General features: G+C 33.2%; 1 protein-coding gene across 1 annotated transcript in view; it reads left to right on the forward strand.

The window, feature by feature from the left end:
- CHIC2 (cysteine rich hydrophobic domain 2) overlaps nt 1-14515 on the forward strand; it is a 65481-nt gene extending 50966 nt beyond the window's left edge. Inside the window, exons 4-6 of the mRNA XM_021701711.1 lie at nt 9340-9396; nt 9563-9622; nt 13082-14515. Of these exons, the coding sequence (XP_021557386.1) occupies nt 9340-9396; nt 9563-9622; nt 13082-13132 (168 nt within the window). The 3' untranslated portion in view covers nt 13133-14515. The remainder of the gene's footprint in view (nt 1-9339; nt 9397-9562; nt 9623-13081) is intronic.
- Nucleotides 14516-15003: the final 488 nt, after the last annotated feature.

The following is a 15003-nucleotide window of genomic DNA, read 5'->3' on the forward strand; positions in this document are numbered from 1 at the left end:
AGAATGAGAATTCGATGTAATGAGTTAATGCAGTGTAGGCAGGACAGGGACTCTCAGAGTTGAGTTTTCTATGTCCAACCCTGGGTGTTGGGTCTGTGGGTTACTGCCCCTTCCCCAGCATCTCCCATATTGTAAAGTGCAAGATAAAGAAATAGGTGTAACCTCTTTGAAATGTTATGTGAATAGCTTTGGAAAAGGATGTAAAAGATTTCACATTATGAGGAATATACTTGTTATTACATTTTAAAGAATACTTGAGGCTTGAAACTTAGAAAACTGATATTTACATAAACCAAACAAACTACGGCCATTAGTGTGAACAGTGCTGGTAATTAGTTTTTAATTGGAATAAAAACATGTTACTAAATTCTCATCATAAAAGACGATAGTCAAAAAAGTAAATTTTAAGCCTTAAACATGCAGAGGTGGTGGCACTGGGACTTTAAAGAAAGAGGTGTTAGACGGGCGCCTGGGTGGCTCAGTTGGTTAAGCGACTGCCTTCGGCTCAGGTCATGATCCTGGAGTCCCTGGATCGAGTCCCGCATCGGGCTCCCTGCTCGGCAGGGAGTCTGCTTCTCCCTCTGACCCTCCTCCCTCTCATGCTCTCTGTATCTCATTCTCTCTGTCTCAAATAAATAAATAAAATCTTTAAAAAAAAAAAAAAAAGAAAAAAAGGTGTTAGACAACTTAGAAAATGTATTTTTGCCAAGGGGTGGCTGACATTCAGTTCTCTTTGAATATTTAGGACATAGTATTGATGTGGTTTGTAGAAAAATTTGCTTTGCCTATCTTCAGTGTCCAGTCTGCTTTTAACCTTCCAGTGAGTTCTTAATTTCAGACACTGTGTTTTTTAATTTTAGAATGTCCATTTCATGTTTTTAGAGAGTTCCAGTTCTCTTTGAAATCTTCTTCTTTTCATGCATATTTGTCCATCTTTGCCTTTTATTTCATTGAACATATTAACCGTAGTTAAAGTCCTCTCAGCTAACACCAATACTTGGATTATTCACGGGTTTGTTTAAACTGTGGGTTTTTTTCTTTTTGATTATTTGTCACATTTTCCTGCCTTTTATAGTTTTTTATTTTATGCTAGATATTATACACAAAATGAGAAGCTCCAGATGAAATCTTCCACAATCAAGGGTCTCACCTTTTCTCTATTAGGCAGATAGGGTGAGGACAATACTGATCAGTTTGGTCTAATCAGAGATTGAGCTGCATTGGCATGGGTTGCAAGTTTAGTAAGATTCAGTTCACCTTTGGATTTTTCCCTTTTTCTTGGGTATGGCCCTTCTTAGACGTTTGATTGAGGTTTGGCAGGTCTTTTTCTCCTCTTTTTCTCCTAAAAGTTGTACCCTTAGGATATTTTGAGTTTGGCTTTTTAGCCTTCCATCTCCTGCAGGTTCCAGTGTCTTGAGGGAGAGACCAATCAAGTGTTGGATTGCTGCAGATCCTTCTCCCTCCAGCAGAATTTTTTCTCCTACACCCTGGGAGACTGTGAGTAATTTTTCTCTGCCTTTCTGGCTTGGTCCCGACCCTTATGCCATGCTGCCTCAGAACTCAATAATGTCTCTAGGGAGAACAGGCTTTGCATTTTAGGGCACATCTAATTTCCAATCCATTGAGTCGCATGCACAACCTGCAAAAAGCTTTGTTGATTTCCCTTTTCCCCTGTTGAGTCCCGCTGGTTGTTGCCAAGTCTGATCCTCAGCCCACCCCTAGAATCAACCAGAGAAAATGGCCAGTAATCATCAAATGATTTAGGAAGGGCTTTTTCTCTTCCCTGGATTTTATTTCATCTATTCTGTGTTGTTTTCAGAACTTTCTAATGTTTTAAAAATAATGTGTTTTTTTCTTCTTCAATTTATCTATTTCTGTTGGTAGTGGAGTGTTGGCTTGACACGAGCTACTACATCCTACTCAGAAGTGTAAGTCTGCAGCTACTTTTACTTGATGTAAAGAATGATGCTGTTCTTTGCATGATTGAAGGAAAAGAATTAGATGATTGTTTTTATCTTATTTTTACATTTTATTTGAAACTTTTTCAAATTCAGGTGCAAGTAGAAATAGTTATCCAAAGTGGAAAGAACATTGGCTTTAGGGATGCCTGGGTGGCTCGGTTGGTTAAGCATCAGCCTTCTGTCAGGTCATGAACCCCTGGGACCTGGAATTGAGTCCCGCATCAGGCTCCTTGCCCAGTGGGGAGCCTGCTTCTCCCTCTGCCTGCTCCTGCCCCTGCTTGTGCTCTCTCTCTGACAAACAAATAAATAAATATTATCTTAAAAAAAAAAAAAAGAAGAACATTGGCTTTAAAGTTTGGAGATCTGAGCTTGAATCCTGTCATTTCCCTGAATGGTATACATGACCTTGGACAAACCATTTAAATTCTGTAAGTCTGTGTACTTAATGTATAAAATAGAAATATACCTCAAGTCATGTTTTATTGCATGAGGCAAGGTATAAAAAATAAAATACATTGTGGGTGAATCTCATTGAGACTGAGGAATAGAGTAGAATGGGTGTTTTTCAGACCTTAGAATCACAGAATATTAGATTATTATTAAATTTATTAATTTATTTAATTATTAAATTTAGTTTTAGAGTAAGTTGGATGGTCAAGGCCAGTAGCCTCGTTAGTAGCTTCGATACTTTTTGCATGTCATAGATGTGTTATTTGACAAGTTACAGATTCTTTACAAACTCATAGCTCTGGTGTATAATGGAAAGAGCATCATACTGAAGGCCATACAATCCTGGTTTCACATCCCAGCTCTACCTGTTTCTAGTGCAGCTTTAAGTTTCTTAACCCATTTAAGCTGTAGTTTTCATATGTACAATGAAAGTAAATCAAGATGCCTTATAGATGCTTTGTGAATATTAAATAAGGTAACAAAGGGAAGACACCTAGCATTGGGTGTGAAGATCAATAGATAGTATTCCTTATCCCTTTTTGTTTCTCTAGCTGTCCATTATGATCACTTAGCAAGTGACTTTTCCCTTTATCTGTTGGTCCTAACCAGTGTTTCATTCTTGTGTAATTGCATAGTTTTTAAAAATCCCTGATAGTAATACTTTGATTATACTAGCTTAGTGAAATTCATTTGTCAGAATCCCTGATAGTAATACTTTTGATTATACTAGCTTAATGAAATTCACTTACCTTATGAACAGTTTTTCTGATCTTCTGATGTCAGTTAAAACTCAGTTTTAGCTTTTAAAAACATTTATTTGAGTACAGTGGACTCACAATGAATGCAGTTTTTGTTTTTTGACATGTTATCGGTATTTACTGAAATGTTATCAGAGGTTAGTGGATAACTCCCTTAAAATCATGTGCAACATTTTATATATTTATGTATGTGTACTTTTTTCATCATTCACCAAATAGAGTAACCTAAAAAAGTTAAGAATCACTAGTCTTAAGTCATAAACTCTTGATGAAATTGTATTTACGCATACCATGTTTAATTATAGTTTTGATACACAAAATACCTGCAGTTGCTTAGCTTATCTTCATCTCAAAATACTACTTTGGACAAACAGTACTAAAAGTGTTGTTCTAATGATACTTTGGTGGATGTTTTAGTTTATCTAGGTTATTTAAAAGTTAATGTTCATACGAAGTTTTTAAAAGGAGCCTTTAAGTATAGGAAGGGAATTTGTTTAAACATCCTTTTTTTTTTTTTTTAAAGATTTTATTTATTTATTTGACAGAGACACAGTGAGAGAGGGAACACAAACGGGGAGTGGGAGAGGGAGAAGCAGGCTTCTCTCAGAGCAGGGAGCCCCATATGGAGCTCCATCCCAGGACCCTGGGATCATGACCTGAGCCTAAGGCAGACGCTTAACGACTGAGCCACCCAGGCGCCCCTCTTTAAACATCCTTTTGAGGAATCTGATCATAGTCTAGTTTGTCTTTTTGTTGAATCCAGATTTTTCATGTGTCACAATACTGAGGTACGCCATTTAATTTTCTGCACATCACTGCAATATAAGACATACTAATCCAAAAGAAACAGGTAAATTATGTAATTTTCTCTTGTTAATTCATTTAAAATTTTATATGGTTTCCTTCTGATGACTTATAACTAGAAACATTGTTGAGTCACTTATTTTAGCAATTTGAATTTGTATGGATGTCAAAAGAAAATATAGTTCTTACTTGAAAATACTTAAAATACTTTAAAAAATGAGATTATGCATGTATTTAAAGCGTTCTAGTTAAAGCTTAATGCATTATAAATTTAGAAGTTTAAAATTAAAACTTGTTTTTTTAATTATTTTATATTTATTTATTTTTTAAGATTTTATTTATTTATTTGACAGAGAGACACAGCGAGAGAGGGAACACAAGCAGGGGGAGCGGGAGAGGGAGAAGCAGGCTTCCCGCTGAGCAGAGAGCCCGATGCGGGGCTCGATCCCAGGACCCTGGGATCATGACCCGAGCCGAAGGCAGACGCTTAACGACTGAGCCACCCAGGCGCCCCTAAAACTTGTTTTAAAAAAGAAATTGAGCATTTGAAATTGCTCTTTGACATTGTGATATGAATAAATCTCATTCAAATAAAGTTTGAGTTTATTGAGTTAAATTTTTAAGTTGAAATAGCTGAACTTTTATAGTTATTAGTATTAGTGAGATATTCTATTTATATATCTTGCTAACATATTTTAGCATCTTTATGTTTTCAAGACTGATAAGAATGCTGTTTCCTTGGGAAAAATTCAGAGAAATTTTGTTACAGCCTGCACATTTAACATTTTTTCCTTTGGCTTTGAAGTACTTTAAAATTCATGAGATTTCCATTGATTTTATTAGCAACTTCTAGAAAGCCACTTTTTGAAAAACCACTTTTCAAACAATTTATTGTGATAAACGAATCACTGGTAATGAGTATACTATTAAATAATAGTGTTAACAAAGTAGGGGAATAATACACTCAACGTTTTCTAAATGATTCCTTGCTGCCCTGAATGACTTATTTATGTCTAATGGCATGTAATTTGCTTATAGGGGATACTAATTTATTCCTTAGAAAGTAATGATATTTAGAAAAAAATGGCAAAAATGCTTCATAATAAGCCAAATTTGAATTTTCAAGAAACCCTAATTTTCAGTTGTGCTAACTTAAGTATTTCTAGGTGCTTTATAGGTACTTTACTATTGTAAGCTTACTTTAGATGCCTCTTTGGAAGTTGGTAAGAACATGTCATACCTAATGTAAATTTTTTATTAATCATTATTTAATTAGCCATTTTGTGAATTATCCAGGCCATTTTACATCTATTAAGGTTTTCATGTTTTCACTTATTTCCACAATTCTATCAAAAAATTAAAAGGAATCAAAGGCAATAGAAATAGAAGCCAAAATTTCTATCCTTCTATTACTACTACTTGTTACTTAAAGGTCTGTTTATTTAGAAATTGAAATGGTTTTGAATCTGTTATTTTTTACTGTAACATTGCCAAATGGCTATATTATAGTTACTTCACCTGTGAGAAAATTATAATTAGCAAGGTGTTGAAATGAAGAAATGTGTGAAAAAAAGTTAAAGTGAGCTCTGTGATAAGGAAGATAGGTGGGAGTCCAGATTCTTGGGGTTGTCCCCTTCTAGACCAGGTTAATGGCATATTATTCTCTTAAAAACTTGTTTTGCTTGCACGGTGTGAGTTGGTGGTCTGGGTCCTTTTAATTAAGAATCCATGATAAAATTAGATTTCTTGTTGATCATCTTATGCTACAGGACTGAGGATTCATTGGTAAAGAACCACTAACCTGTCCTCTCACCCCCGGGGTGTGAACACTGAAAAGGATTAAGGCCCACTGTAGGGAAGCTAACATTGAAGCCTGTACTGCCCTTTCCCCTGTTCTTTTCAGTTAAATAGAAGATTTTTAGTTCCCATGACTATCAATCTGGTGCTTTTCACAAGCACCAAATTCTTTTCAGAAAATTAAGATGACTTATTTTTAGAAATCCACTGGCCTAGAATACTGAAAGATGATTTTTTGGTATTTTGTGTTGACAGGCCCTGTACGTACTAATTTTTTTCTGATGCATCTTAGTTTGCTTTAATTTATATTGAATTTGATGATTGATACAAACTTTTAAAAATCAAGAACAGATTTTTATATGGTTAGGTTTTCTTGTCTAGTAGTAATTAATAGAGTTTGGCAGTGTTGAATCTTATATTTCTTTAGAAATAGCTATCTAACAACCCTGTGGACATAAACTCTTAACTTTTATTTCTAGATGACTGCAATTATAAGGTGCTTTCTTTTCATGTTGAAAGGCTTTTAAATAGCTTTTATAAATGCTGAGGTGTCATATATTTTTTCAGTATTTGCTAAATTGGTATTGTATTTAAGCTTGAAAATATATTTTGATTTTTTTAGCTAAAGTAATTGCAGAGTATTAAACATTCTTGGTAGTTAAAGCTTTTTTTTTTTTTTTCCATTTAATTTGAGCTTTTGTTGTTACTAACAAATAATTTGTGGCACAGTTTCTTTCTTTCTTTCTTTTCTCTTTCCTTTTTTAAATGACTGCTAGAATCTATATACTTGTCACCTTAGTGTCCTAGAAATGTTCCACTTAGATCAAGGGTTCCTTTCTGGTTTTGTATGTTCTCACCTGCTCCTCACTGTAAATCATTGAGATGTCAAGTGCAATGATTAATTAAGCTGCACGTGCAAGTGCTTTTTTTTCACCTGTCAAGCAGGAAAGAAGTCTTATCGCAAGATTAGATGCTGCTAATTCACAGCTTTTTCTCCAGACTGTCAAGTATGTAGAAATATTTTATATTTAGATGCTTATTCAGAATATTGCATGTCAGGGTTTGTTTTGTTTTGAGTTCTTAAATATTGTAAGATACAATTATTATACCAAACCCTATCATTAAACTCCTAATTAGAGGCGAAGAGTAAATTCAGAATTCCTACATAAATATTTTGGAATTTTAGGTTTATACTTTGTAATTACCTTTTATCCAAAAACTGCTAGTTGACTTCAGTTACTTAAAGTAACTATTTTCAAGTATCTAAATTGATTTTGTATGTACCCTGGGATCCATTTCTAATGAGATCCATTCTTATTATAATATAACATAGGTTTAAATTTGTGATGAAATCTGATGATGGTAACTACACTTTTTTCTTTGAGTAATGAATGTTTGCTGAATGTAATATTAAGCTTTTACTTTTTATATGTTGATGTAAAACCTTGGACTTGGATAGCTTGTTCTCCCCACCCTAGTTATTTCATTCTCCACCCCCCTTTTTAAACATCAGTAAAAGTAAAACCTCAAATTGTATAGTAATCTTAATCTATTATTAAAAAGTCCTAGAAAGGAAGATTACAAGGTAGATTCAGGTTTTGAATCGGTTTTGCCATTGGTTTAGCAGCGGGTGGGCAGGCAGATGCCTGCTCAGAGTAAAACCTATTGCCATTTTTCACCATTGATAGAGTAGCCTTTCAGAGTCAATGAGCTCTGTCAATGTGAGCTTGTCAAGGCTACAACTTCATAGACCTGAGAGGCGGTTTGAGAGGTCAGCCCTTTTCAGGTTCGCTGTGATGCAAATGAACTTTAATGCTTAAACAACTATTGGAATTTTTATGTCTGCTCCTTGTTCTTTTTTCTTCACAAAGTCATTGACGAGACATTCAGTGCTTTTTAAATTGGAAGTTGCATTGTGCTAAAGACCTAGTACAGATTTACGGAGGGCTGAAAGCAGTTAGATCATGTTCTTTTCATGGTGCGATTAGAATCAAATCGATTTTCCTACAGCCTTCAGCATTCAGATGGCAATTTTAACAAAGCTTGGGGGCTAGACAAGGGACAAAACGACTGAACTGAATGTTAATTACACTCTGCAGCCTTATTTTCTTTTGATTTGGGGCTGACTGGCAACTAAATTAACAAAAAGTGTGACCATAACTGCTGCCCTATTTTCATTTAAAAGGAGAGCTGCCTCTAAAAGGCTATCTTTACAAAGAAACAAGTGAGGTCTGCTGATCATTGTTAACAAGGGCACTTTTTTTTCCTTTAAAATTCTTGCCCCCCCAAAAAAAACTGTTCAAAAAAAGTAATGTGATAATTTAGTCATTGGCATATTATTGCTCAGAGTTAGGGGATTTTCTGATTTTTATGACATAAGCTTGGAAAATGGTAATAGCGGGTAATTCATTGGTAGTTATGAATTATAATTGGCACCTATGTGACTAGTGTATCTTTAGTATGTACAACATGCTAAAAGGTAGTATGGTAACTTAGATTACAGTAGATACTTTAAAGAAATATTAACCATTTGTTATGTAACATTAAACTATTCAAAACCAGCTTGATCCTAACAATTTTTCACCTCATCCTTGCTTGACATGCAAATTTTCATATTTGATTATTAGTACTCATTTAGTTGTGCACATTAATAGCGCTAGATGCTTTTTTCCTTCCCCTGCAAGGAAGCTGCAGCTGCACCAAGTTGCAGTTGATTCTTGTGGCAACACTGTCTGTCCCTTTTGCACCTGCAGCTGTGTCAGTCTCATCCTAACACCTGGCGTCATGAATTATCCTCTCCTTTATTCATACTTCCAGGCAAGACCCATTTTATGCTGCATAAGATACTGCAAAAATCAAGTGTACTGAAACATAAATTTCTCAGTTGATTCCTTTAACAGTAGTATTGATTTAAGCATTTCAGTATCATTTTTGTTGGTTTATATATAATATTTTGCCTCTGAAAATCCTTATCTGTGGAATAATTAATAAACAGGCTTTTAAATTTGGGTGTTATTTTTAAGTATGATGTGAGAATTTGTTTTGATAGCTAATTGATTTTTTTATCTATTAATGTTTAATTATTTTCTTTTTGATTTTACCCTAAAGTCATTTGTATTTTGTTAACTAATATTTAAATAATTAGTTTTAAAATATGTATGAAGGAACTTTTATCACTAAGTACTGCAAAAATATTTTTGAAAGAAATGGGGATTAAAATTTATATCATTTGGTAGATGACATTAACTTTTTATTTATTCTTATTTTTATTTATTTTTTTGACATTAGCTTTTTAAAAGACTTTGATAGTTTCATATCAGAGGCTGATAAGTTTGAAACAGTTAAAAAAAGATACAGTGCTGAAGAATAAAACCATATCTTTATTAAAATAGAGTACTGTTTCTGTTCAGGGTACTACTTAGTACTAAAATGCTGAAAGTGTTACAGACCACCATGTACTCACTCAGTCACTGTCTTCTACCTCTCTCCTTTTCACACAAAAAACAGCTGCAAAACAAAGTTTTTCTAAAACCAGTCAAGAGTAAACTTTTTTCTCATTTGTCTTCCAGACACGAAGATCGATTGAGAAGTTATTAGAATGGGAAAACAATAGGTTATACCACAAGGTGAGTACCACAGGGAGCAGCTTCGTACTGTTGGGGTCTGAATTGCACAGTATGGAAACAGATGCTTTTGTTGAACTAAAAATATGAAAGGTGGACAAATGGGTTAGTCTGTATGCTGCAATAAAATCGAGCTCATTTTTCTTCTTTTACTCTCCTACTTGTCTAGCTGTGCTTGCACTGGAGACTGAGCAAAAGGAAATGTGAAACGAATAACATGATGGAATATGTAAGTTAAAGGGCTGTTTTGTGAGTTTCTCTATTAAATGATCATTTATTTTGCTTCTGATCTTATTCTTTCCATGATTATTAATCAGCAAAGGTGTCAGGAGCTTAATCTCCTGAGCGCAAGGATTTTCTACGGTTCACAGATGCATGGTTTCATGTGCAAGACTGATTTATAAAGTTATGAATGACTTGAAAACAAGGCTTCACTGTGTTCTGAAAAATAATAAATTAATTGCCAAGATAAAATAGCCTGAACATGTGTTGATGGAGTGTGAAATTTTAGATGCTGTATAAAGAATAACCACAACTTTGGTTACGCAGCAAGTCAGATATGGCTTTTTTATATAATGCTAATCAAGTTTCCAAGTATGGAAGAAAACCTTTCAGCCAAGCCGTTGGAGCTTAAGAAACCTTTAGCCTTTATATATTTTAACTGCCCATACCTCAGTGGCCTCTAAAGAATCTTTCAAAATGTTACTAGAATATTGTTTTGTAAAAATTATCTTAAAGCAGGAGAGGAGAGGTTGCTCATCCTGTATTCTTTAAAAGATATCTAATTGGCATATGTATACAATGAATTTTAGAGTTTATTCAGTATGGGGTTTAATTTACTGACTCCTTGATTTACTTGAACAATTTTTTCCTTTCAAGTTCAGAATACTGTAGAAAATCATGAATTTTTATTTATTCTCCCCTGAGCTTGGGTGTTTTATTTTAAATATGGAAAGGTTATTATATTAAAAGAAAAAGATCTGTGGAAGAGTTAATTGTTGAAAATGAAAGTCTTAGTCTTTGTGAAGTAACCAGACACACTTCTGGCAGATTTTGTCTATTCTCTGAAACAATATAGCCATCATAGATAGTATATGTATGTGTGTGCATGTGTGTGAGAGTGTGTGTGAACAAGAGATTGATTAAAACAGTGCTTAAATAGTTGGAAATTATCATAAAATCATTTTTCTCTGTAGCATTTTCCCTTTCTTTCATTATCATACAGTCAAATCCCATTTCTAGCCTTGAACATAAAAGACATCTTAAAAATGTCTTTTTTCATAGAATAGCTCTATTCACTGAATCAAAGAATGTAGATTTTATCATTATCTATTATATCAAACATGTTAATTTATGATGATGAGAAAGATACTTGATACATTTTTTTATTAAGAAATGCTAGTCTAGTGCTTTCATCATAGATGGTAAGAGTTTATATATTTTGGGGGGAGGGATGATTTAAAGGATTTTGTGAAAAAATACTTGCTATATTTATGAACCGAAATACTAACACATTTCTAAATTTACTTGGGAAAGGAAAACATGAAAGTTATTTCCAGTGCTGTTATTTCCAGATAGAACTATAAGAACATCATTCATTCATAAAATGCACTCAAATATTCATGTTTATTTTTATGACATTCTTTTATTAACTAAAAATAAAATAATTTAACCGTCCAGAACATTCTGAACTATGTACTTTGTAAAATAGTGTAATTTATCATGAATTTTTAGATAAACACTTTTCCTAAAGCCATATTATTTTGTATACCATCATAGAAGATATCCAAAACAGTTGTTCAAAGGAAAAATATAGGGGTGGCTGGCTGGCTCAGTCCGTGGAGCATGTGACGGGATTGTGGGTTCGAGCCCCATGTTCGGTATAAAGATTACTTAAAAATACAATTTTTTTAAAGGAAAAATATATAAAAATTGCTACAAAAATGTGTTTTTTTCTAAGTTTTCTCAGAGTATGTATATTTGTGATAGTTGCTTGGGAGAATAACATAATTTCAAAAACTCCTTAAGAAATAATTTTCAAAAGTTAAGATAGCAAAATAGTAAGAAGAAGAGTGCTTCATTTTTCTAATGAATTGGGGCCCTTTTTACCACATATTTCTCTTTGACCTCAACTTTTCTTTAACTTACAGAAATTTCATTTGTTAGTTAAAAGAAAATGATTCTCCTTGATTATATTTTGAATATTGGTGACAATCTAGAAAAAATACCAACTTGATACCAACTTTTCTTTTATTCAGATACAGTAGAATAGTGTGATTTAGAAGAAATAAGACAAGTGGCCAGTTTCTATGTGTGGCTTCTTTCTGTGTGTGAAATGAGGTTGTAGGATATATTCTTTAAAAACTAATGATAATTCAAATACAGTCAAAGGTAGCCTTTATTTTGCATTAGATGGTAAACACTGTAAAATGTGATGCCTACACCTAAGAACTGAAATTTATGAAACTGTCTGATGAGGACATGTTTGAAATATAGAAGTGTTTATTGAATGTTGACTCATAAGTAGTTTAAACATCAAATCAGGTAGTTTAATCATCAAATTTTAGAGCTGCAATGAATTTTGTCATCTAGTCCAATCCCTTTATTTATTATATGAGGAAACTGAGAAACAGGAGTCTAGCTCAAATAAAAAGCTATAGGAAACCAGTGAACATTTTGTTGGCAAATGCCAGGTCAGAAGAGTGGCAAAGGGTGGCACTGAAGGCTTAGTACAGGATAACTAAAGTAGGAGAGAAGTATTTTTGAGCTGTGTGTAGAAGAGCCTTCTTTATTGAGACAGATAAAAAGTCAGGAGAATTGAAGAGTGAAAATGAAAGTTTCTGGCTCATTTGGCTAAATGTAGAAGAGTGTCCAAACCTGGAGGTTATATCAGGACAAGTTTCTGAAAGAAAAATGAGGAGTTCACCAAACTTGGAAGCTGTTCAAATAATGTTTTGTTTAGCATCAGTTTCATACAGAGTTGGAACAAGGGAAAGAATTGATTGTCGTTTAAGGCAACTCACATTTGGAATAAAAATTAACTCTGGTCACCTTGTGTTTTTCTGTGTTAATGTGTTTTGTTTTTATTGGTTTTCCTTTAGTTTCATAGTAAAAGGTCCTTTGGAACAAATTTAGTCTTTAATATTGCTGACCTAAGAAGAAAAGAACTTTTTTCAAAAATTAAAGAGATAAAGGACCCTTTATCAAGAGATTACATATCATGGTAGGGTAAAGTGAGAGCAAATCTAGAACCCAAAGACCCATGGAATTGGGTGAGATAAAAAGGAGGAAGGCCAAAGAAATAAACATTAGGTTGGTTGTAACCACATAGTGCAGTAGAAAGGGCAAGGCTTTGGAGTTAAGGTAGTCCTGTGTTCAAATATTGACCCCACAGTGCGTGGTGTTATACTTACTTGGATCATCAGTATCCTCATCTGTAAAATGAGGGTAATAATACTTGCCTCATGAAGAAGCTCTTAGGATTAAAAAGATATACAGAGTGTGAGACACTTGGTATGTAGTGAGTTCTTAAGAAATGCTGGCTCTGGCTCCCTTCGTCATTTACCCCGCATGCATTCTCCTTCAGCGGCACTGTCAAAATTGCTGTAAGTGATGGCATAGAACGGAAATTTGTTTAAGATAAAAATGTTTTTAAATCTTTTTAAAACTTTTTTTTCTCCTTCTACAGGTCATCCTCATAGAATTTTTACCAAAGACACCGATTTTTCGACCAGATTAGCATTTACTTTATTTATAGAGACTTTCCAAGTATGTTGTCTTTCCAATGGTGCCTTGCTTGGTGCTCTCCTGGTGGTGACATAACATTGGTTCTACAGAATCGTGTGGTGTTTTTTTCTGTTTTTGTTTTTTTTAAATAACCGCATGTTCTAAGTGTGCATTTTTGTCAAACTTTGCAAATTATTTCATACAGATGTTTAATACTTAAGTTATTGTGCTCTTTTCTGTTATGTATTCTGATTTTCAAGGATTACTTTTTTGTATTATCGAAAAAATACATTTGAAATTAGCATAAAAAGTGGCCAGCCTTTTTTATTTTATCACCAAGGTACACACAGTCCTTTATTTATTAATTCCATAATATAGAAGAACACTTTTGTAAGGCTCTACTTACCTATTCTAGCAAGCACACTCTTTGTATTATTTTTCTTCCTTTTAAAATTTAAAACAGTTATTATTTTAAAATAGTAAGTTTTCTTTAATAGCTTTTTGGAACCTAACATATCCTTTCCCATACAATTCCTAATGCTCTGTTTACAGCAGAAATATCTGTAACATTATGAAGACCTATCAAAAATTTTTGACAGTATTTCTGTCTTCAGAGGTAGTAAGGCAGGATTAAATTATTTTTATTAGAATAGACAAATAATGAATGGTATGCATGCACCTAATGGTTACTAGAGCTCAGGATCACAAAATATAGTAGCATTACAATCTGTGTATATTTTTAATCAAGATGATAATAATGGCCTTACTTGCATTATTTTTTATTGTTTATCAAATCTTATATAGCAAAGTATGGAAATACTCCTTTTAAAAATTTCTAAGGAAAATATTTCTCCCAGTCTAACATAATTGTAGAATGGATGTATGTTTCTGAAAGGTTTTTGAAAGAAAGCAAAAGTTGTAGAATTAAAAGTAAGCTGGTGTTTAATACCCCATTGATATTTAGAAGAGATTATTACTAAGAAATGGAGGACGTATTTAGTACTGTTTTTATCCACTAGTTCGCTTTCAGTCCAGTTATGTATACTTTTTTGATTGAAAATGTGACATATAAGTTTAATCAGATTAGCTTGTTTCTTTTAAATATATACAAACATACATATTTTTTCCTTCCTTTTGTTGTACATATCTCCATGCATTTTAAAACTTTCTAAATTTCTGAATGGCCTGTGTGTAAATTTTTGTTTTTATAGACCTGAAATTATAAAGGTTTTAATGTGTGTCAAGAACTTGTTCCATACAACTGTGGTATCTAGCAATAATGTGAATAACTTTTGAAATTATATAAACTATGCTTACTAATTTGTATTAAGAATTGGTACCACTATACAGTATCTTTTCTCCTTGTATTAAATCTTTTAAATACCAGTTTCATTAATTTATATACCTGTATTTTTTAAAAGTATTTCTCTGTACTCCTCCAAAGTACTGTAATTCTATATAAATTTGAATAGTTGGATTCTAGTATCTTAAATCCTATATCCTATATTGGACATCAGGAACTATCTTAAAAACTAGGGTGGTTTTTTTTTTTTTTCACCTGAGTATTATTTGTTTCCATTGCTCCCCAAAACACTTAACAACTTGAATTTATAAACCACTTTTCCTATGAAGAGCTCTAAGTACAAATAATTCAGACCCCTCTCGCTTTATTGACCTTGTGTCCAGGGTATGTCCTACCACCTTAAAGTAGTAGAACTAAAAGGTAATGCTATTACAAAAACTAGTATTCCTATATGGTTTCAGTGTGAAAAATTATTGTCTGGAGAAGGCTAAAATCTGCCTCAGGATTCAGAAAGAGCAGAAAAATATAATTCTGTAGGCTCTGCAACACAGTGTTCTATATCTAAAATTCTGTAAATTTGT

Source organism: Neomonachus schauinslandi, chromosome 2, assembly GCF_002201575.2.
Source record: "Neomonachus schauinslandi chromosome 2, ASM220157v2, whole genome shotgun sequence".
Taxonomy (NCBI): domain Eukaryota; kingdom Metazoa; phylum Chordata; class Mammalia; order Carnivora; family Phocidae; genus Neomonachus; species Neomonachus schauinslandi.